Source organism: Diuraphis noxia, unplaced genomic scaffold, assembly GCF_037042655.1.
Source record: "Diuraphis noxia isolate RWA-SAM2 unplaced genomic scaffold, SU_Dnox_SAM2 contig0004, whole genome shotgun sequence".
NCBI lineage: Eukaryota > Metazoa > Arthropoda > Insecta > Hemiptera > Aphididae > Diuraphis > Diuraphis noxia.
Genome location: NW_028301714.1, coordinates 8,291,780 through 8,314,288, shown reverse-complemented (window position 1 = coordinate 8,314,288; position 22,509 = coordinate 8,291,780). Strand labels below are relative to the sequence as shown.

At 37.6% G+C, this 22,509-nt stretch overlaps 8 protein-coding genes across 8 annotated transcripts; 4 read left to right on the top strand and 4 right to left on the bottom strand.

Annotated features, from left to right (window-relative positions):
- Positions 1 to 1,869: 1,869 nt before the first annotated feature.
- On the bottom strand, positions 1,870 to 2,668 carry LOC149055661 (histone H2B). The gene has a single exon (XM_089225758.1). The coding sequence runs from the start codon at positions 2,305 to 2,307 to the stop codon at positions 1,927 to 1,929; it is 381 nt and encodes a 126-aa protein (XP_089081884.1). The 5' UTR covers positions 2,308 to 2,668; the 3' UTR covers positions 1,870 to 1,926.
- LOC149055660 (histone H2A-like) lies at positions 2,453 to 3,369 on the top strand. Its single transcript, XM_089225765.1, has 2 exons — positions 2,453 to 2,511; positions 2,662 to 3,369. Exon 2 carries the CDS (start codon positions 2,730 to 2,732, stop codon positions 3,105 to 3,107), a length of 378 nt encoding a protein of 125 aa, XP_089081891.1. The 5' UTR covers positions 2,453 to 2,511; positions 2,662 to 2,729; the 3' UTR covers positions 3,108 to 3,369.
- A 1,841-nt stretch (positions 3,370 to 5,210) lies between these two features.
- Positions 5,211 to 5,811, bottom strand: LOC149055659 (histone H3). Its single transcript, XM_089225755.1, has one exon. It carries the CDS (start codon positions 5,671 to 5,673, stop codon positions 5,263 to 5,265), a length of 411 nt encoding a protein of 136 aa, XP_089081881.1. The 5' UTR covers positions 5,674 to 5,811; the 3' UTR covers positions 5,211 to 5,262.
- A 4,355-nt stretch (positions 5,812 to 10,166) lies between these two features.
- LOC149055658 (histone H4) lies at positions 10,167 to 10,584 on the top strand. Its single transcript, XM_089225769.1, has one exon. It carries the CDS (start codon positions 10,209 to 10,211, stop codon positions 10,518 to 10,520), a length of 312 nt encoding a protein of 103 aa, XP_089081895.1. The 5' UTR covers positions 10,167 to 10,208; the 3' UTR covers positions 10,521 to 10,584.
- A 3,215-nt stretch (positions 10,585 to 13,799) lies between these two features.
- Positions 13,800 to 14,504, top strand: LOC149055657 (histone H1-like). The gene has a single exon (XM_089225752.1). It carries the CDS (start codon positions 13,840 to 13,842, stop codon positions 14,449 to 14,451), a length of 612 nt encoding a protein of 203 aa, XP_089081878.1. The 5' UTR covers positions 13,800 to 13,839; the 3' UTR covers positions 14,452 to 14,504.
- A 3,951-nt stretch (positions 14,505 to 18,455) lies between these two features.
- Positions 18,456 to 19,253, bottom strand: LOC149055656 (histone H2B). Its single transcript, XM_089225759.1, has one exon. It carries the CDS (start codon positions 18,891 to 18,893, stop codon positions 18,513 to 18,515), a length of 381 nt encoding a protein of 126 aa, XP_089081885.1. The 5' UTR covers positions 18,894 to 19,253; the 3' UTR covers positions 18,456 to 18,512.
- Positions 19,040 to 19,955, top strand: LOC149055655 (histone H2A-like). The gene is made up of 2 exons (XM_089225764.1): positions 19,040 to 19,097; positions 19,248 to 19,955. The coding sequence occupies exon 2, from the start codon at positions 19,316 to 19,318 to the stop codon at positions 19,691 to 19,693; it is 378 nt and encodes a 125-aa protein (XP_089081890.1). The 5' UTR covers positions 19,040 to 19,097; positions 19,248 to 19,315; the 3' UTR covers positions 19,694 to 19,955.
- A 1,841-nt stretch (positions 19,956 to 21,796) lies between these two features.
- On the bottom strand, positions 21,797 to 22,303 carry LOC149055654 (histone H3). Its single transcript, XM_089225756.1, has one exon. It carries the CDS (start codon positions 22,257 to 22,259, stop codon positions 21,849 to 21,851), a length of 411 nt encoding a protein of 136 aa, XP_089081882.1. The 5' UTR covers positions 22,260 to 22,303; the 3' UTR covers positions 21,797 to 21,848.
- Between the last annotated feature and the right edge of the window lie 206 nt (positions 22,304 to 22,509).

Genomic DNA, 22,509 nt, shown 5'->3' with positions numbered 1-22,509 from the left:
TTTCCAACATTTAAAAATTATTACAATTAATAATAAACAACTTTTTGATTAATTTAACCGCTTTCTTTCCATCTACCTCACGTCTTCACACGATCCATTTTCGGTACATAATGTAAAGTGATAACTTAGCTAACTCAGCTCCTCGAGCGAATGTCTCTAAACAGTTTTTGTATTTCTATACCCACACAATTTTAACAAACCAAGTTATTTTAACATGCAAACATTCAAATTCAAATTCGACACTCTTTATTTAGTATTCTTTGAAATATATAATTGATGAGTTATTTTTAGAATGTTTTTTTTTTTTACCAAATTTCCCGCCATCGACGGTATACCCGCACAACGGCTAATAATAATTCTATTAATGCCCATCGTGTTTATTGTATACTGTGCAATCATAGGAACAGTTAATTCTAGTAGTCCTTTAATAACCGGAAAACTTTTCTTTCCGTTACTTTATTTTTATCTGACATTTGCGCGAGACGATTCTATGCTTTAGCTCAGAATGGTTTCGTGTTTTTTTTTGAAATACTATTCGATATTATTCTACCTATAATATGTTTAAACTGTACAATTATTCTTTCCATAATTTTAAATGCAATCAAATCAAAACATAAAATAATTAATATTCTAAAAATAACATTGCAAGACGTCGAGATAACAAAATATTATTGCGGGATATTGAATTCAATATTACCGAAAAAAAAAAAATGCATTTACGAAATATTCCAAGTAGACATACATATTTTTATCTGACTTTTGCGCCAGACGTTCCTATACTTTAGCCTGAATGGTTTCGTTTTTCTAAATAATTTTCGAATTATTTATTCTGCGGCAGCGATTTTCCAAAAGCCCCTTTCAGGGCCGCTCCCAATTTATATTTCACCACCAAAATATTACTATGTTTTTCATTAGTAATACATTTTGATGAAATCGTAAATCTTGAACGTCTCGCGCTGTCGTACTTTTGGCCACCGTCACTAACCACTGTCGTACTTGCGTTACTCGGTTACACTGCAGGGTGTAACTAGAACATTATTTTCAATAAATCACGAACACGTCCGAGTATAAATGGAAACTTACGACCATAATTAAGACTGCGTTAATCAAATCTTTATGTAATTAAAATTCATAATGACTACCTAAACTTGTCTTCGTAAAAGAAAAATCTTACCTGTCTAGTAACATTTTATTTTATTTTTTAATCTCGATGAAATTGTATCGCCCCTACTGGAATATGAGTTGTAATAGAAATTTGCGAATATAACGTTGTTTAAAATTTTTTTGGTCCAATGTTTAGTGAAGATTTTAATATGGTCGTGCTTAAAACATATTAAATTAAATGTGCTGTTGTCCATTCTTTCCTTTTCCTCCAACACGCTGTATCGCTCTATTTTTCCATAGTCCAATTGACCGGCCTTCATTTCTGTTGTAAATGACTGGTTAAATTGCCAAAACAATCGCATTTTAAAATATAATTGTGTGTATCGTATCGTCTAACAAATTTTTAATAACTCAAATTATTGAAACATGCAAATCACAATATTTGAATTGGACAACCCATTATTCAGAATTATTTTAGGTATTTAATTGATGAGTTATTTTTACTAAATTTCCCGTCATCGACGGTAATACCCGGACAACGGCTAATAATAACGATATTAATGCCCATCGTGTTTATTGTATACTGCGCAATCATAGGAACAGTTATTTCTAGTATTCTAGTAGTCCTTTAATAAGGGCCTCGCCCAATTTATAATATTTCACCACCAAAACATTACTATGCTAACTTGCACGCCCACTGTAAACACGTCAATATACACACAATGCGACACGCCGCCGGTCTAAAAAAAAAAAATTGAGAGAAAATTGGTGGCCCTGAAAAGGGCCGTTTTAGTTGAATGATATTATTTCAAAACGAGAGACTTATTTGGAGCTGGTGTACTTGGTGACGGCCTTGGTTCCTTCACTGACGGCGTGCTTGGCCAATTCACCGGGCAACAAGAGTCGGACGGCAGTTTGGATTTCCCGGCTGGTGATGGTCGAACGCTTGTTGTAGTGAGCTAAACGACTGGACTCGGCGGCGATGCGCTCGAACAGATCGTTGACGAAACTGTTCATGATGCTCATGGCTTTGGACGACACACCGGTATCGGGATGTACTTGTTTCAACACTTTGTAGATGTAGATGGCGTACGATTCTTTCCTCTTTGGCTTGCGCTTCTTGTCGGACTTGGCGATGTTCTTTTGTGCCTTGCCGGACGACTTCTTCATTGCTTTACCTGCTGATTTTCCTCCTGGAGCCATTTCGAATGATAATGTAGTTATACTCGTGTGGACGACTGTACCGTTGGAAACTGAATGATAAAGTGAACGCGATGACGGTGGGTATATATTCCCAAACGCAAGCGATAAGTCGTTCGTTTATTGGTCAATATAGTACAAAGATGAACAGTATAAGGAGGATCGTCGATTAAGCCACTAGAACTAAAAACGGTAGTGTATCCACGAGTATGTTTTACGATTATGCCGAATGAAAACCACATGGTTGGGTAACGAATGCCGAACAGACGTTGTGACGTAGCATCGTCGTACCGTTTGTTCCTCTGTCCAATCACAGAGTTGTCATTCACATTTTTACTATATATACCGAAATTTCAGGGGTTTTACACATCAGTTTTGTTTAGTACCGAGTTTGAACTAACGATAAACTACCACCAACCACAATCATGAGCGGACGCGGAAAAGCAGGAAAATCCAAGGGAGGCAAATCCAAGACCAGGTCGTCCCGTGCCGGACTCCAGTTCCCGGTCGGTCGTATCCATCGTCTGTTGAGAAAAGGAAACTACGCGGAACGTGTCGGAGCCGGAGCACCGGTATACCTGGCCGCCGTCATGGAGTACTTGGCAGCTGAAGTTTTGGAGTTGGCCGGTAATGCCGCCCGTGACAACAAGAAGTCCCGTATCATCCCCAGACATTTGCAATTGGCCATCAGAAACGACGAGGAGTTGAACAAATTGTTGTCCGGAGTGACAATCGCTCAAGGCGGTGTGTTGCCCAACATCCAGGCCGTTCTCTTGCCCAAGAAGACCGAGAAGAAAGCCTAATCCTCCGGCGATACCGTATCCCAAAAATTACAATATTTTAAAACGGCCCTTTTCAGGGCCACCAATATTTATGAATATCATCCCTTCGAATTCCAAAAAATATACTACATGATCTAGATAAATATGTATACCATCAAAATATTGTTCTTATAATCAGATTCACAAATTGGCTATTTTGAAAAAAAAACAATTTATTGAATTAAATTTTTTTTTTTTTTTTATTGTATTTTCAGTACTAACATATAAACAGAGGAAAAATTGGGTCACTTAATGAGCAAGGGAGAAAAATTTTAAATAAATATTAATTTGAACAAAAGTTATTCCAAAGTCAGTTCTATCTGTTACACCTTGTATATTATGTGTGTAATGCAGCCGCCCTGGTTGCTTTGAGGTGATTGTAAACATCGAACATGATATTACAATATACACTTAAAGCGAATAGATACCTCTTAATATTCATTTACAGCCTGATCATCGATAAACGTTCTCACACAACGATGGTTGCACGACAAAATGGGATAAGCGGATTTTTTGTTATTATTAGCTGGTATTAGATTTGCATTTAAGTCAATTAAAATAAATTATCTAGATAGTTTACTTATAGATAACTAGAATTTTATATAGATGAAGATAAATAAAACAGAATTTAAATTTATCTAGATATTTCCCAACACTGCTTATTAGCCCACGAGAAAACGGCGTTGTGGCTGTTAACAATACATTTTTTGCCAATTACCAACCGACTAAAATTGGTGAACAATAAATCATACAATCGTTGTCCTGTGTGAACAGATTTCGCGTGGAAAGTGTTCGGAAATTTCAATGATGGCAAAACAATATTAAGGGAGTCTTGTTAATTTTCAACAAAGGAAAACGTTAACATCCACAAGGGAAAATTTATTTCATCTTTCACCAGTAAAAAATTACAAAGAATATGATTAATTTGCATTAATCACATCCATATCAACAATATAGTATTTTTTTTTTTTACCGTTCAATAGAATAAAATGTATTATTAAATTGTATTCGAAGAACGTTCACCGTTACCGACTTTTAAATCATTTTAAATTTAAAATCAGTAGTATTACGATCGAATGCGGATATCAGAATCGATCGAAAATACAATTCATTTTTCTTTCGATCGTATTTGTTTTTATCGAAAATTACATTTGACTGGTTTGAGAACAGACACACAGTATTGCAAGATTTTGGTGAACAAAATATAATAATGGATTGACCAACATTGAATTCAATCGAATCAGCATTGTAAAAGTGCTGATTATTCTCATATTTATCAAATGATAATACTAATAGGTACTATACCTAATTTTAGATTATCAAGTTGCATATAAACTCAAACCTTGGATAATTCATTATCTGTTTATATCGCTTAAAATATAAGGATTATTAAATTATAATTCTTATAATTAAACTTCCGTAATTGTAATATTGCACAACTACTCGCTGATTGACTATTCTGAATTAAAGTGACCCACTCCATCTAATTAATATCCACATACTTCGAGGAAGCCGTCACAGCTGGCCTTAGTATCTTACTCCAAAACCCTTCTACAGAATATCAAAATAATCTGACTCGTCATTAAACATTCTAAACGCTCATATTACTCAAACATCGCTACCATGAGAGTATGCAACAACATATCCGGTTCCCCGGGATCCTTTATTCCATATCGATGCCAAATTTAAAATCACCTTACCCACACACAAATAATTATGGCATACCAGGCCTCGGAGACTCCGAATGGCGTATGCAATCCATACATTATTCAACCGAAAACAAAAAGCCTGGAACTTTCAAAAGTCCAGCGGCCGTCGTGTCGTGGCAATAGTACCTTAATGATAATGACAATCGAAATTCGGGGGAAAAAAAAATGAAAAGTAATATAATATTCGTTGACGGGTAGTTTAAAAACTGAATAAACCGGGACAAAGTACTTTAAACTTTTCCAATCGTACGCAAAAATCTATTTCAACTTGAAATGGTATTTCTAAACTCGAATAACATGTTTATTAACAATTGATTTTAATCATAACATCCACTCGGACGACTCCATATCATATGGTTAATATATTTGGTGGCCCTGAAAAGGGCCTTTTTAAGGTATAGTATAGGTCACTATTGAGTATTATCAAGTTAAGCGCGCTCGCCGCGGATACGACGGGCCAACTGGATGTCCTTTGGCATGATCGTGACACGCTTGGCGTGGATGGCGCACAAATTGGTGTCTTCGAAAAGACCGACCAAGTAGGCCTCGCTAGCTTCTTGCAACGCCATAACGGCCGAGCTCTGGAAACGCAGGTCGGTCTTGAAGTCCTGGGCGATTTCACGTACCAGACGTTGGAATGGCAATTTGCGGATCAACAGTTCCGTGCTCTTCTGGTAACGACGGATTTCACGGAGAGCGACGGTTCCCGGACGATAACGATGTGGTTTCTTCACTCCTCCGGTGGCGGGCGCACTTTTACGTGCGGCTTTGGTGGCCAACTGTTTCCTGGGCGCCTTTCCGCCGGTCGACTTACGGGCTGTCTGCTTGGTACGTGCCATTGCGTGCTCTACAGTATCGGGATACACTGAGTTGTAGTGAAAACGTAAATATCAGACGACTGATGCGGCACGAACTTGGACTTGGACTTGCCTTTGTTTGACGGCCTATGGCCTATATAGAGCTCCAGGCTTTGCCTTTACTCTCTAGATTGATCTCACACCCTCACTGTTATGGACGGTCTGTCATTCAGCGCTGTTTACTGTGTCAAAGCCCGGATGTGACTAAACTTGGACACAGACGCCCTATGCATAAACGAACTTATTATCAACCGTATTGTCTCTGAAATGGACAGTACACCAGCTGACTGTCTAATTTCAGCGTTTGTTGTGAGGTAGAATGCTCCTGTAATGGTTCGTAATGCGGTGTTTTGGACAACCTCTAACTTCCGCCAATTTGATTGGCTCAGTTGAGGCGCCCAGGCAACCGATGCATATAGAAGGATCGGTTTGATGTAGATGGTATAAATTTGGATTTTTGTTCTCAGTGGAATTGGTGACCTCGGATTTAGCACCGGGTAGAGTGAAGCTCTGACCCCTTTTGCTTTTTGCGTTGTTGTAGTGATGTGCTCGTTCATAGTCAGTTTTGTGTCCAACGTGACACCGAGATATTTTATTTTATTTTTCCATTTGATTTCCTGGCTTCTGATTTTTATTGGTCGAAGGTGTTTTCTCCGTCTTTTCCCAAATATAATGGCTTCGGTCTTCTCTATGTTTAATTTAAGTCTCCATTTGTCTATCCAGATCACGGTTTGATCCATTTGTCTTTGTAGTTGACATATTGCGTAATTTCTGTTTGGATGGGCCGTATGAAACATGGTATCGTCTGCAAAAATGGATGTTTGAATTCTATCAAGAAGTGGAAGGTCGTTTACATAGTGGATGTAGAGTAGAGGTGATAGGCACGAACCCTGTGGTACTCCTGCTTGTATTTGTCTTGTTGTTGATTTTTTGTCGACTACTCGTACTTGGAACGAGCGATCTGACAGGAATGATTTAATTAATTTTATCATACTTATTGGAAGTTCAGAGTTTGTTTTTAGTTTGTAGATTAAACCATCGTGCCACACGCGGTCGAAAGCCTTCTCCATGTCTAGGAATGTTGCAGCAGTGTATTTCTTTTGTTTTTGGTTATTTTTTATTTCTTTGAGTAGATGGACAAGTTGTGTGGTAGTTGAGTGGCCTTCTCTGAATGCGTGTTGCTCCGCCCGAGGTTTTATGTATATTCGTAGTGTTTTCAGGATAATCTTTTCCAATACTTTTGAGATGGTTGAGAGTAGAGATATTGGGCGGTGATTTTCTGGGATAGAGTGGTTTTTCCCCGGTTTTGGAATCATGACGATTGTGGCTTTTTTCCATATTTTAGGGAAGTAGGAAATTCGAAGACATGCCGTGAAAATGTGTGCTATTTGTGTGATAATGTTGTTTGGTAAGTTTTTGAGCGCTGTGTTCGATATGTTATCATATCCTGGTGATTTGCCATTCGGTAGATTATTAATAATGTCTTTGACTTGCTTGGGATTGATGTAGATGTTTGATGTAGTCTGGTCTAGATTTATATTTGTGATGGTTTCGTTTACTTCTTGTAAGTCGATTCCTGCATTTCCTATGAATTGGCTTTCCATGGTGTCTGCAAATAGTTCTGCTTTTTCGTCGGCTTCAAATATTTTGAGGCCAGTGGTTGTTTGTAGCGGCGTATCTGCTGCTTTCTTTTTGAGGAGCCGACGATTTAGTTGGTATAGTGATTTGTTTTTGAAGTTTAACGTTTCTATGAATGCGTTCCATTGCGTTTGTCTGTGTTCATTTAATAAATTTCTAACGTATGCAATTTGCGCGTTGTATAGACGTTTTGTTCTCGGGTCTCTGGTGGATTGCCACATTTTCCGAAGTTGACGTTTGGTTGTTATTTCTAGCATTATTTCATCAGGAAGTTGAGATGTGATTTGTTTTGGTTTGAGGGAATAAGAAGCATTTTCTTGTGCATTTTGAATGATGGCTGTTAATTTGTCAATTTTGTTGTCAATTTCTTCCGGCGTGTGGACGCGGTCGTTTTTTATTTGAGAGAGTTCAGCTTTAAATTTGGCCCAGTTTGTTCTCTTGAGTGTTTTAGGTGGGTTGCTTGAGATTGGTGATGCGTTTAGATTTAGTTGGATTGGATTGTGGTCTGACGACAGATCATTGTGGTTTATTACCGTATATTGAATTGATGGTAGATCCAGTAGTATGATGTCAAGTACGTCTGGTCGATGTGCTGGAATATATGGATAATGTGTCGGTGAATCAGGGGCGACAATCGTATAATTGTTCGCCTCTGAGTGGCGAAGTAATTTTTTGCCTGCAGTATTAGTTGAGAAGCTGTTCCAGCTCGGATGTTTTGAGTTTAAGTCTCCAGCTATTATGAAGGGTCCATTGTGGCTTGTTAGGATGTTTAGATCATTGTGATGAAGAATTGCGTTAGGACTTTTGTATACTGCCGTGATTTGTGTAATTTTGTTTTGGAGTTTCAATTGTATTGTGGTAGACTCTACAGTGGTGGGTAAGGTGATACGTTGGTGGATTATATTTTTCCGTATTAAAATTGCCGTACCTCCTGAAGGGGGAGCGGTTGGTGCTTTTGGGCGGTCAGTTCGGTATGCATGATAATTTGGTATTGATATTGTATTTTTGGGGTTTAGGCGAGTTTCACCAAGTAGGATTATGTCGATTTTGTTTTGTTTTATAAATGCGGTGAGTTCTGGTATTTTGTTTCCGATACCGTTGCAATTCCATGAGATGATTTTGAGGTCATTCATCATAGGATATGGTACTGATGATTTTTGAACTGTTGTGATGACTGCATTTTTTGATACGACGTCTTCAAATTTTTGGGCTGTAGTTAGAAGGTCTCTAATTATTTGTAAGAGCTTTGATGTGTTGATCGTGGGTTCGGTTTTTCCTGTTTGGTGCTTTGTTGTACTTGCGTATGTTTTTAATTTTGTTTCGTCGATTGTTTCGTGTGCTGTGGATACTGGTGCATGTGTTGGCGGTATTTTCGACATGGATTTTTGTATTAATTTGGTTCTTATGTCTTTGGAGTGGTCAGTCTTTTCTTTGCAAGTATTAACGTAGTAGAGGCAACCCCTATAGTTAGCAGTGTGTTTACCATTACAGTTACAGCAGGTTGGGTTTTCTTCTTTTGGTTTTTTACATTCTTTGCTATGGTGGTTTTCTCCGCATTTTACACATCTTGGTGGGAAACCACATTGAAGCGATGAGTGGCCGAATCGTTGACAGGAAAAACATTGCGCAGGACCTGTTGATTTGTATGATTCTACTTTGATTCGGACGTAGAATAGTTCGGTTGTTTCGTAAATTTCTTTCACGTTTTCTGTGCGCTTTAAGGAAATCATGTGGATCGGAAGTCTCTTGTTATTTTTTACAAAAGCTCTAACAAAATTTGGTTTGAACCCCATATCCTGGAGTTCTTCCATGAGTTCTTCATCAGTAACATCAAGTGGAACACCTTTTATTACGATTTTGAGAGACTGTTCTTCTGGTAATGGAAAAGTATGGAAGTTTATTTTGTTAGTGGTCATGAATTGTTGGACGAGTCTGAATGAGGATTCTTCAGGGCAGTTTATTTGAATTTGTAGTGGTACTGATGTAGTTTTCGCAGTTACTTGGTCTAGGCCTTGTATTGTGTACATGGTCTTTGCTATCTTCCGCCATGGATATATAGCGCAAGTTTGAACGAAGATGGGAGGTATGCGGGTCGTTTTTATTCCATTAGCAGCGGTATTGTTTGTTTTGTTTTGAAGTTGGTCTGGTGTCGGTGATCGTGATGTTGATGCTGGGCTGCTGGGCCAGCTGTCTTCGGAGTTCATAATTTCAGATGGTGGAGTCGGTGATTTAGATTGAGTTCGTTGAGGACCTCTTTTTGATGATGGGATTGGTGATTTCTTTTTCCTCTTGGTCATGGTGCGTGTTTGATGTTTGTGGTAGCTTTTGGGATTACCTTCGCTCGCAGCGAGACCCGGCCGCGTGACCACTCGGGTGCACTTGCCTCGGGGTCGAGATTGGGGGGATTTTTGAGTTGTTCTACTTACGTGAGTGTGTGCAGTGATTTTTGGCGGTAGACGGTACGTTTTCACTGAACAATGTTTTGATGTGGGCACTGTTGCCCTGTTGGAATTGAGTTAGCCGTAAGAACGGCTGTTTTATTGTCGTTGTAAGCTGCTGCTGCTTCGAACGCTGAACGTTGACTCTGACTGACTGATTACTGATGAATGATGATGATACTGATGTTGAGTGATTACTGCGGCACGAACGCACTGCCGACCCGTATATATACACAAATCGGTGCTGTATACGTCGTGCTCATTGGTCGATGTTTAACGGTTAGGCTGGTAGTGTGGAGGGGGGGGGGGATAACCAGCGATGGTTCCGATTGGTGATTCCGTCGAGCAGAGCGCTTAAAAGGGACATCGTACAGAGGAAAAGTATCAGTCAACGTTCAGTTCACACACAGAACAGGTCGACTACTACTTCGAGAAATCAAAATGACAGGACGAGGCAAAGGAGGAAAAGGTTTGGGAAAAGGAGGCGCCAAACGTCATCGCAAAGTGCTCCGCGATAACATCCAGGGTATCACCAAGCCTGCCATCCGTCGGTTGGCCCGACGCGGTGGTGTCAAACGCATTTCTGGTTTAATTTACGAGGAAACCCGCGGTGTCCTGAAAGTGTTCCTGGAAAACGTGATCCGTGACGCAGTCACATACACCGAGCACGCCAAGAGGAAGACCGTCACCGCCATGGACGTCGTGTACGCTCTTAAACGACAAGGCCGTACTCTGTACGGTTTCGGAGGTTAAGAACCAACGATACTTTACTTGTGAATTTTACATAACATCTTAAAAAGGCCCTTTTCAGGGCCACCATATCGATTTACCTATAACTACAAATATGAAATAGAAAATCACACCTGAACAACCGTCCGAAATTAAACGTGACTGTGTTCCTTGAAAACGTGTTAAAAGAGTATTACACTGGGCCGTTGTAAACAAAACATGTGTAATATTATTAATAGCAGCTGTGCGGGTATTGCCGTCGATAACAAGCTTCTTACTATCGACGAATCAAGAAAAACCATTCTAAAAATAAACTCATTAAATAGAAGTCTCGCAGTTTACTAATAATTCGTTTACGGAACGAGACAATTACTGAGACAAAGTGAAATGGTAAATCGCTACTTTCAAAAAGCAGAGTAATTGATCGCCGAGCTATTCAGCACACTGGGACTTAATCAAATAATAACATAGTACAATATGAACGTTATTCCAACATTATCCGAAAAAAGTTAATGTCTACTTGGAATATTTCGTAAATGCATTTTTTTTTTTTCGGTAATATTGAATTCAATATCCCGCAATAATATTTTGTTATCTCGACGTCTTGCAATGTTATTTTTAGAATATTAATTATTTTATGTTTTGATTTGATTGCATTTAAAATTATGGAAAGAATAATTGTACACATTAAACATATTATAGGTAGAATAATTAAATCGAATATTATTTTAAAAAAAACACGAAACCATTCTGAGCTAAAGCATAGAATCGTCTCGCGCAAATGCCGGATAAAAATAAAGTAACGAAAAAAAAAAAAAATTCCGGTTATTAATGGACTACTAGAATACTAGAAATAACTGTTCCTATGATTGCACAGTATACAATAAACACGATGGGCATTAATAGAATTATTATTAGCCGTTGTGCGGGTATTACCGTCGATGGCGGGAAATTTGGTAAAAAAAAAAAACATTCTAAAAATAACTCATCAATCGAAAACCTCAAAGCATAATATCGAAAACACTGATAATAATGACGGCCAATATACTATATAGTATAAAATGTAAATGTTGAATTAGTGATTATCGTAACGTTGTATAGAAAACAACTGTTGGAATATAAAAACATTAAATATAACGAGTGGTAGTGTAGCGAAATGAAAATATCGATACGTTTATTAATAGTTTGTAGTTCCATCCTACCCGACGTTAAAACCAATTGTTAATACCATGTACTATCAATCTTGACGTGCGATAGTAAAATAAATAACAATAGATTATTAAATAGCCCCTGTACTTCCCGGAAACAGATATCATAATATTAAAATAAATCTTTCTTTTTTTTCAACGCGGTTTGTTTACGATTTTATATTACAAACACGCCACCCTGAGCGATTGTCACGCCGGACAAGAGCTTGTTCAACTCTTCGTCGTTCCCGATGGGCAATCGCAAACGTCTGGGGATGATATTGGTACTCCTGGGAGTTAATAATTTTACGGGCGTCTGATTAATGGCGCCCCTTTTGAATAACCACTTTATCAAGTATTATAATATTATACAATCTGTCGAAAAATATCTACCTATTATATTATATTACGATATCCGTTTACTGGGCTTACACGAGCTATTTTAGTTGTTCATTCTTATTTGTTTTATTATAGCACGTCAATTTTAATAGTATGTTATGGTATTAATAAATGCATCTATAACGTCGTGGAAGTTGTCGACTTGAAACTATTGATAAACGTATTGTTTTTTCGTTAGTTAATATTTTAATTTGAAATTTAATATCACTCAATTAAAATAATACCACCAGTTATAGTCTCGAAGGCAATGATATTCATATAGCCATTAATAATTCAACTAACACTAACATGTCGATATATTATAATTATTGCCTGTGTCGGCATTTCTATGGAAGCGAATTGTCTCAATATAATATGTTAATGTAGCCATTAACTATTAATAATAGAACATATTTTACGTTTTCTATTTTATCGGATTTCAGTATTTTCAATATGGTTTGAGGTATTAAAATTTTCTATTGATGAGTAATTTTTAAAAATTTTTTTCCTATGTATTTTAATCAACGGTATCACCCCTTACGATTGCTATTAATAATATCGATATTATCCATCGTATGAAATGGCGCCGAAGTCCTAAAAATCTACCAGGGCGAAAAATATTTCAAGAGGCCCAACATCTTAATATCGGAAAAAATGGCATACCGTGGAGAGGAAAATGGTCAATATGAAGCGGCCCTATCTTAAATTTTCAAAATATGTCGGGCCATGGCCCGACCTTAATATAGGGTTCGGCGCCACTCGCCACTACTATCTATTATGTTTGTAAAAAACATAGTACGAACGGTTATCTCAAACAAAATTTCAAAAAAGTATCCCGATCGATCCCAAGTAGACATACGTAATAACGAATTCAAATCAGTTTCCGATAGTCTAACCAAATTATCTGGTCCATCGGTATGTTTGACAAAATATTGGTACATTTTGGTTGAGATAGTTGTCTATTTGCAATCACCTTGAATAAATAACGGTTAGGCGTTTGTTTTCACACAGTAATTTTGTTTTTTAAACAGAAAATCATTTTTTGAATTAACATTATGGCACGCGCCTAAATAGATTATACGCACGCCGTTCAATATCATAAATTATCAGCCACAAAAATAAGTTATACCTATTTGGTTCGTTTCGAATTGAGTGCCGACCGAAATCCTTTAACAATGTGTTTTTATAAGTATTTATCAAAACTGATTAGGTCGAGTATGGTCAATACGAGATTTATTGATAAAGTCTGCCTCGTAAAAGTTTCAGATATGGAAACGACGGTAACGCCGCGCCGTATCGGAGTCCTAAACCCGTCATTTTCGAATAGCCACCGTTCATCGGAAAATCGATCGATTGGAAATCTGCAAACACTATGGTCTCGGGAAACTCGTGGAGAATTCGTCCAAAATATTTTTGACAGTTTTCAACAAGTTCCAATCATACGGAATAGTTTCTTATACGGACAACGAAAACCCCGTTGGAAGCGTGGAAATGACGGCCTGCGGTGGTTTCGTGTTACAGCGTGTCGATACAACAATCACCGGCGATCGTTGAGAATTTAGTTGGCTTTCAAAAAAGTTCAAAACCAGATTTTTACAACCATTTCCCGTTGAGATATTGTAATAAATGATTGTACAACCATAGCCCAGAGAACGACGCGAATCGCTATGGTTTAATAGTCGGTACGGCGCACAGTATATATGTACAAATGTTCTAGCTCATTCGGCATCACTGAAGTTATCAGTTCAATTTTTTACCAGTACAACGTAGTCCTCGACATGACAGACACCGTCACAACAACTCCGGCTCCAGTAGCCGCGTCGCCGGCCGCGAAGAAGTCACCTGCCAAGAAGAAGTTGGCCGCTAAAGCCGCGAAGCCCGCTGCATCTCATCCGACCACATCCGTGATGGTTACATCGGCCATCAAAGAGCTCAAGGAGAAGAAAGGTTCGTCGTTGCCGGCCATCAAAAAATACTTGGCTGCCAACTACAAAGTCGATCCCGCAAAGTTGGCGCCATTCATCAGAAAGTTTTTGAAAGCCGCCGTCGCCAACGGTACCGTCGTTCAGACAAAAGGCACCGGCGCCTCGGGACACTTCAAGTTGCCCGTCGCCGAGGTAAAACCGAAAAAGGCCGCTGTAGCCAAAAAGAAGAAATCCATCGTCAAAAAAGTCAAAGCCGCCGGAACACCGAAGAAGAAGAAGCTCGCAGCCGCCAAAAAACCCGCGACCGGTGAACCAGCAGCCAAAAAAGCGAAAAAGACCGCTACAACCAAACCCAAGGCGACTACACCAAAGAAGGCAGCAGCTAAAGCGAAGAAGCCGACCGCTGCCAAACCCAAACCGAAGAAAGCTCCTATCAAGAAAACCACAACTCCCAAGAAAAAGTAGATATTCACTCATATTCCCCTTTCTTTAAAACGGTCCTTTTCAGGACCACCAATTTTATTCAACATAGGCGTTTAAAGACTTTCATAAGGATATGTCGTCGATATAAAGGTGATCCCCGAATATGGGTAGTTGACAATCTTAAATTAATTTACCACGTCTGTCCGTCGTAGGTCATTCGGACGGGCAAGCGTTTGCGGTATTTCACGATAACGAAAACAATTCTAGAACATTACCGCAGCAAACTGCAGAACGCATCACAATATTCTATTGTATTCGCTTTATCCGGAAATACCTGTGAGAAATCTGATATTTTATCAACTGTAGGTATATGTATATCATAATATCACGGTTGTTCCGGGAACAGCCGATTTAAACGGATCTCGGTGATTTATGAAAATTAAACTAACATTTACAGTTTTGTGATTCTCAAATGCAATATTATTTATAACGATTTAACGAATTGTATTTAACAATATGTAATAATTACGTCGGCGTATTATTGCCCGTTTCGGTATTTCTATAGCAACACGATTTTAACAATTCGAGTTATTTTAACATTAAAACACACAAATTTAAATAGGACACTCTTTATTTAGTAAAAATTTAAATGTACAATGTTTTGAAAGGGAGAATTAGTTTATGTATTTGTATTAGTAAATGGAATATAAGCATTGTTAAAATAATTATTAAAAATATTGGCAATATCTAATTATTCTATAAACAATAGTATTGACTTGTCATATTTGACATATTTAATTGGTTATATTGCGAGACATGCTAAAAAATCACAAAGATAATTTTACTTAATCAAGAAGCAAGGGATTTTTTATTTATCTTTAAAAATAGTTTGGCATTTAAGTTAGAAGTAATAATAACTAAAATTATTGAAGGTAAATGTATGAAACAACACATTATAATTAAAAGGTATGTTTGTAATGTTACTTTTAAATTTAAAAACTACATACACATGCACACCCAGAGAGGATATTTGCAGTCGTTTGATAAATTTATAAATTTATTTTTAGATCAGGCGTTTTTATAGTTTCTTACATAGCTTAGGTTAGATCAATTCACTATTATAAAATATCAACCCATCTAATATTCTACTAACTAGGTACATAATGTAAAGTGATAACTTAGCTAACTCACTCCTCGAGCGAATGTCTCTAAACAGTTTTTGTATTTCCCCGAATATGGGTAGTTGACAATCTTAAATTAATTTACCACGTCTGTCCGTCGTAGGTCATTCGGACGGGCAAGCGTTTGCGGTATTTCGCGATAACGAAAACAATTCTAGAACATTACCGCAGCAAACTGCAGAACGCATCACAATATTCTATTGTATTCGCTTTATCCGGAAATACCTGTGAGAAATCTGATATTTTATCAACTGTAGGTATATGTATATCATAATATCACGGATTTTTTAAAAAAGATTTATTTTAATATTATGATATCTGTTTCCGGGAAGTACAGGGGCTATTTAATAATCTATTGTTATTTATTTTACTATCGCACGTCAAGATTGATAGTACATGGTATTAACAATTGGTTTTAACGTCGGGTAGGATGGAACTACAAACTATTAATAAACGTATCGATATTTTCATTTCGCTACACTACCACTCGTTATATTTAATGTTTTTATATTCCAACAGTTGTTTTCTATACAACGTTACGATAATCACTAATTCAACATTTACATTTTATACTATATAGTATATTGGCCGTCATTATTATCAGTGTTTTCGATATTATGCTTTGAGGTTTTCGATTGATGAGTTATTTTTAGAATGTTTTTTTTTTTTACCAAATTTCCCGCCATCGACGGTAATACCCGCACAACGGCTAATAATAATTCTATTAATGCCCATCGTGTTTATTGTATACTGTGCAATCATAGGAACAGTTATTTCTAGTATTCTAGTAGTCCATTAATAACCGGAATTTTTTTTTTTTTTCGTTACTTTATTTTTATCCGGCATTTGCGCGAGACGATTCTATGCTTTAGCTCAGAATGGTTTCGTGTTTTTTTTTAAATAATATTCGATTTAATTATTCTACCTATAATATGTTTAATGTGTACAATTATTCTTTCCATAATTTTAAATGCAATCAATTCAAAACATAAAATAATTAATATTCTAAAAATAACATTGCAAGACGTCGAGATAACAAAATATTATTGCGGGATATTGAATTCAATATTACCGAAAAAAAAAAAATGCATTTACGAAATATTCCAAGTAGACATTAACTTTTTTCGGATAATGTTGGAATAACGTTCATTTTGTACTATATTATTATTTGATTAAGTCCCAGTGTGCTGAATAGCTCGGCGATCAATTACTCTGCTTTTTGAAAGTAGCGATTTACAATTTCACTTTGTCTCGTTCCGTAAACGAATTATTAGTAAACTGCGAGACTTCTATTTAATGAGTTTATATTTAGAATGGTTTTTCTTGACTCGTCGATAGTAAGAAGCTTGTTATCGATGGCAATACCCGCACAGCTGCTATTAATAATATTACAGATGTTTTGTTTACAACGGCCCAGTGTAATACTCTTTTAACGTTTTCATGGAACAGAGCGTACCGAACACAGTTACGTTTAATTTCGGACGGTTGTTCAGGTGTATTTTTCTATTTCATATATGTATATATAGGTTTTACAACCAATGAGTTTCATAATGTGTTATTTTTAGAATGATTTTTTTTTTACCAAATTTCCCGTCGTCGACGGTAATACCCGCACAACGGCTAACAATAATTATATTAATGCCCATCGTGTTTAGTGTATACTGTGCAATCATAGGAACAGTTATATCTAGTATTTTAGTAGTACTTTGATAACCGGAAAACATTTTTTTTCGTTACTTTATTTTTATCTGACTTTTGAGCCAGACGTTCCTATACTTTAGCCTGAATGGTTTCGTTTTTCTAAATAATTTTCGAATTATTTATTCTGCGGCAGCGATTTTCCAAAAGCCCCTTTCAGGGCCGCTCCCAATTTATATTTCACCACCAAAATATTACTATGTTTTTCATTAGTAATACATTTTGATGAAATCGTAAATCTTGAACGTCTCGCGCTGTCGTACTTTTGGCCACCGTCACTAACCACTGTCGTACTTGCGTTACTCGGTTACACTGCAGGGTGTAACTAGAACATTATTTTCAATAAATCACGAACACGTCCGAGTATAAATGGAAACTTACGACCATAATTAAGACTGCGTTAATCAAATCTTTATGTAATTAAAATTCATAATGACTACCTAAACTTGTCTTCGTAAAAGAAAAATCTTACCTGTCTAGTAACATTTTATTTTATTTTTTAATCTCGATGAAATTGTATCGCCACTACTGGAATATGAGTTGTAATAGAAATTTGCGAATATAACGTTGTTTAAAATTTTTTTGGTCCAATGTTTAGTGAAGATTTTAATATGGTCGTGCTTAAAACATATTAAATTAAATGTGCTGTTGTCCATTCTTTCCTTTTCCTCCAACACGCTGTATCGCTCTATTTTTCCATAGTCCAATTGACCGGCCTTCATTTCTGTTGTAAATGACTGGTTAAATTGCCAAAACAATCGCATTTTAAAATATAATTGTGTGTATCGTATCGTCTAACAAATTTTTAATAACTCAAATTATTGAAACATGCAAATCACAATATTTGAATTGGACAACCCATTATTCAGAATTATTTTAGGTATTTAATTGATGAGTTATTTTTACTAAATTTCCCGTCATCGACGGTAATACCCGGACAACGGCTAATAATAACGATATTAATGCCCATCGTGTTTATTGTATACTGCGCAATCATAGGAACAGTTATTTCTAGTATTCTAGTAGTCCTTTAATAAGGGCCTCGCCCAATTTATAATATTTCACCACCAAAACATTACTATGCTAACTTGCACGCCCACTGTAAACACGTCAATATACACACAATGCGACACGCCGCCGGTCTAAAAAAAAAAAATTGAGAGAAAATTGGTGGCCCTGAAAAGGGCCGTTTTAGTTGAATGATATTATTTCAAAACGAGAGACTTATTTGGAGCTGGTGTACTTGGTGACGGCCTTGGTTCCTTCACTGACGGCGTGCTTGGCCAATTCACCGGGCAACAAGAGTCGGACGGCAGTTTGGATTTCCCGGCTGGTGATGGTCGAACGCTTGTTGTAGTGAGCTAAACGACTGGACTCGGCGGCGATGCGCTCGAACAGATCGTTGACGAAACTGTTCATGATGCTCATGGCTTTGGACGACACACCGGTATCGGGATGTACTTGTTTCAACACTTTGTAGATGTAGATGGCGTACGATTCTTTCCTCTTTGGCTTGCGCTTCTTGTCGGACTTGGCGATGTTCTTTTGTGCCTTGCCGGACGACTTCTTCATTGCTTTACCTGCTGATTTTCCTCCTGGAGCCATTTCGAATGATAATGTAGTTATACTCGTGTGGACGACTGTACCGTTGGAAACTGAATGATAAAGTGAACGCGATGACGGTGGGTATATATTCCCAAACGCAAGCGATAAGTCGTTCGTTTATTGGTCAATATAGTACAAAGATGAACAGTATAAGGAGGATCGTCGATTAAGCCACTAGAACTAAAAACGGTAGTGTATCCACGAGTATGTTTTACGATTATGCCGAATGAAAACCACATGGTTGGGTAACGAATGCCGAACAGACGTTGTGACGTAGCATCGTCGTACCGTTTGTTCCTCTGTCCAATCACAGAGTTGTCATTCACATTTTTACTATATATACCGAAATTTCAGGGGTTTTACACATCAGTTTTGTTTAGTACCGAGTTTGAACTAACGATAAACTACCACCAACCACAATCATGAGCGGACGCGGAAAAGCAGGAAAATCCAAGGGAGGCAAATCCAAGACCAGGTCGTCCCGTGCCGGACTCCAGTTCCCGGTCGGTCGTATCCATCGTCTGTTGAGAAAAGGAAACTACGCGGAACGTGTCGGAGCCGGAGCACCGGTATACCTGGCCGCCGTCATGGAGTACTTGGCAGCTGAAGTTTTGGAGTTGGCCGGTAATGCCGCCCGTGACAACAAGAAGTCCCGTATCATCCCCAGACATTTGCAATTGGCCATCAGAAACGACGAGGAGTTGAACAAATTGTTGTCCGGAGTGACAATCGCTCAAGGCGGTGTGTTGCCCAACATCCAGGCCGTTCTCTTGCCCAAGAAGACCGAGAAGAAAGCCTAATCCTCCGGCGATACCGTATCCCAAAAATTACAATATTTTAAAACGGCCCTTTTCAGGGCCACCAATATTTATGAATATCATCCCTTCGAATTCCAAAAAATATACTACATGATCTAGATAAATATGTATACCATCAAAATATTGTTCTTATAATCAGATTCACAAATTGGCTATTTTGAAAAAAAAACAATTTATTGAATTAAATTTTTTTTTTTTTTTTATTGTATTTTCAGTACTAACATATAAACAGAGGAAAAATTGGGTCACTTAATGAGCAAGGGAGAAAAATTTTAAATAAATATTAATTTGAACAAAAGTTATTCCAAAGTCAGTTCTATCTGTTACACCTTGTATATTATGTGTGTAATGCAGCCGCCCTGGTTGCTTTGAGGTGATTGTAAACATCGAACATGATATTACAATATACACTTAAAGCGAATAGATACCTCTTAATATTCATTTACAGCCTGATCATCGATAAACGTTCTCACACAACGATGGTTGCACGACAAAATGGGATAAGCGGATTTTTTGTTATTATTAGCTGGTATTAGATTTGCATTTAAGTCAATTAAAATAAATTATCTAGATAGTTTACTTATAGATAACTAGAATTTTATATAGATGAAGATAAATAAAACAGAATTTAAATTTATCTAGATATTTCCCAACACTGCTTATTAGCCCACGAGAAAACGGCGTTGTGGCTGTTAACAATACATTTTTTGCCAATTACCAACCGACTAAAATTGGTGAACAATAAATCATACAATCGTTGTCCTGTGTGAACAGATTTCGCGTGGAAAGTGTTCGGAAATTTCAATGATGGCAAAACAATATTAAGGGAGTCTTGTTAATTTTCAACAAAGGAAAACGTTAACATCCACAAGGGAAAATTTATTTCATCTTTCACCAGTAAAAAATTACAAAGAATATGATTAATTTGCATTAATCACATCCATATCAACAATATAGTATTTTTTTTTTTTACCGTTCAATAGAATAAAATGTATTATTAAATTGTATTCGAAGAACGTTCACCGTTACCGACTTTTAAATCATTTTAAATTTAAAATCAGTAGTATTACGATCGAATGCGGATATCAGAATCGATCGAAAATACAATTCATTTTTCTTTCGATCGTATTTGTTTTTATCGAAAATTACATTTGACTGGTTTGAGAACAGACACACAGTATTGCAAGATTTTGGTGAACAAAATATAATAATGGATTGACCAACATTGAATTCAATCGAATCAGCATTGTAAAAGTGCTGATTATTCTCATATTTATCAAATGATAATACTAATAGGTACTATACCTAATTTTAGATTATCAAGTTGCATATAAACTCAAACCTTGGATAATTCATTATCTGTTTATATCGCTTAAAATATAAGGATTATTAAATTATAATTCTTATAATTAAACTTCCGTAATTGTAATATTGCACAACTACTCGCTGATTGACTATTCTGAATTAAAGTGACCCACTCCATCTAATTAATATCCACATACTTCGAGGAAGCCGTCACAGCTGGCCTTAGTATCTTACTCCAAAACCCTTCTACAGAATATCAAAATAATCTGACTCGTCATTAAACATTCTAAACGCTCATATTACTCAAACATCGCTACCATGAGAGTATGCAACAACATATCCGGTTCCCCGGGATCCTTTATTCCATATCGATGCCAAATTTAAAATCACCTTACCCACACACAAATAATTATGGCATACCAGGCCTCGGAGACTCCGAATGGCGTATGCAATCCATACATTATTCAACCGAAAACAAAAAGCCTGGAACTTTCAAAAGTCCAGCGGCCGTCGTGTCGTGGCAATAGTACCTTAATGATAATGACAATCGAAATTCGGGGGAAAAAAAAATGAAAAGTAATATAATATTCGTTGACGGGTAGTTTAAAAACTGAATAAACCGGGACAAAGTACTTTAAACTTTTCCAATCGTACGCAAAAATCTATTTCAACTTGAAATGGTATTTCTAAACTCGAATAACATGTTTATTAACAATTGATTTTAATCATAACATCCACTCGGACGACTCCATATCATATGGTTAATATATTTGGTGGCCCTGAAAAGGGCCTTTTTAAGGTATAGTATAGGTCACTATTGAGTATTATCAAGTTAAGCGCGCTCGCCGCGGATACGACGGGCCAACTGGATGTCCTTTGGCATGATCGTGACACGCTTGGCGTGGATGGCGCACAAATTGGTGTCTTCGAAAAGACCGACCAAGTAGGCCTCGCTAGCTTCTTGCAACGCCATAACGGCCGAGCTCTGGAAACGCAGGTCGGTCTTGAAGTCCTGGGCGATTTCACGTACCAGACGTTGGAATGGCAATTTGCGGATCAACAGTTCCGTGCTCTTCTGGTAACGACGGATTTCACGGAGAGCGACGGTTCCCGGACGATAACGATGTGGTTTCTTCACTCCTCCGGTGGCGGGCGCACTTTTACGTGCGGCTTTGGTGGCCAACTGTTTCCTGGGCGCCTTTCCGCCGGTCGACTTACGGGCTGTCTGCTTGGTACGTGCCATTGCGTGCTCTACAGTATCGGGATACACTGAGTTGTAGTGAAAACGTAAATATCAGACGACTGATGCGGCACGAACGCACTGCCGACCCGTATATATACACAAATCGGTGCTGTATACGTCGTGCTCATTGGTCGATGTTTAACGGTTAGGCTGGTAGTGTGGAGGGGGGGGGGATAACCAGCGATGGTTCCGATTGGTGATTCCGTCGAGCAGAGCGCTTAAAAGGGACATCGTACAGAGGAAAAGTATC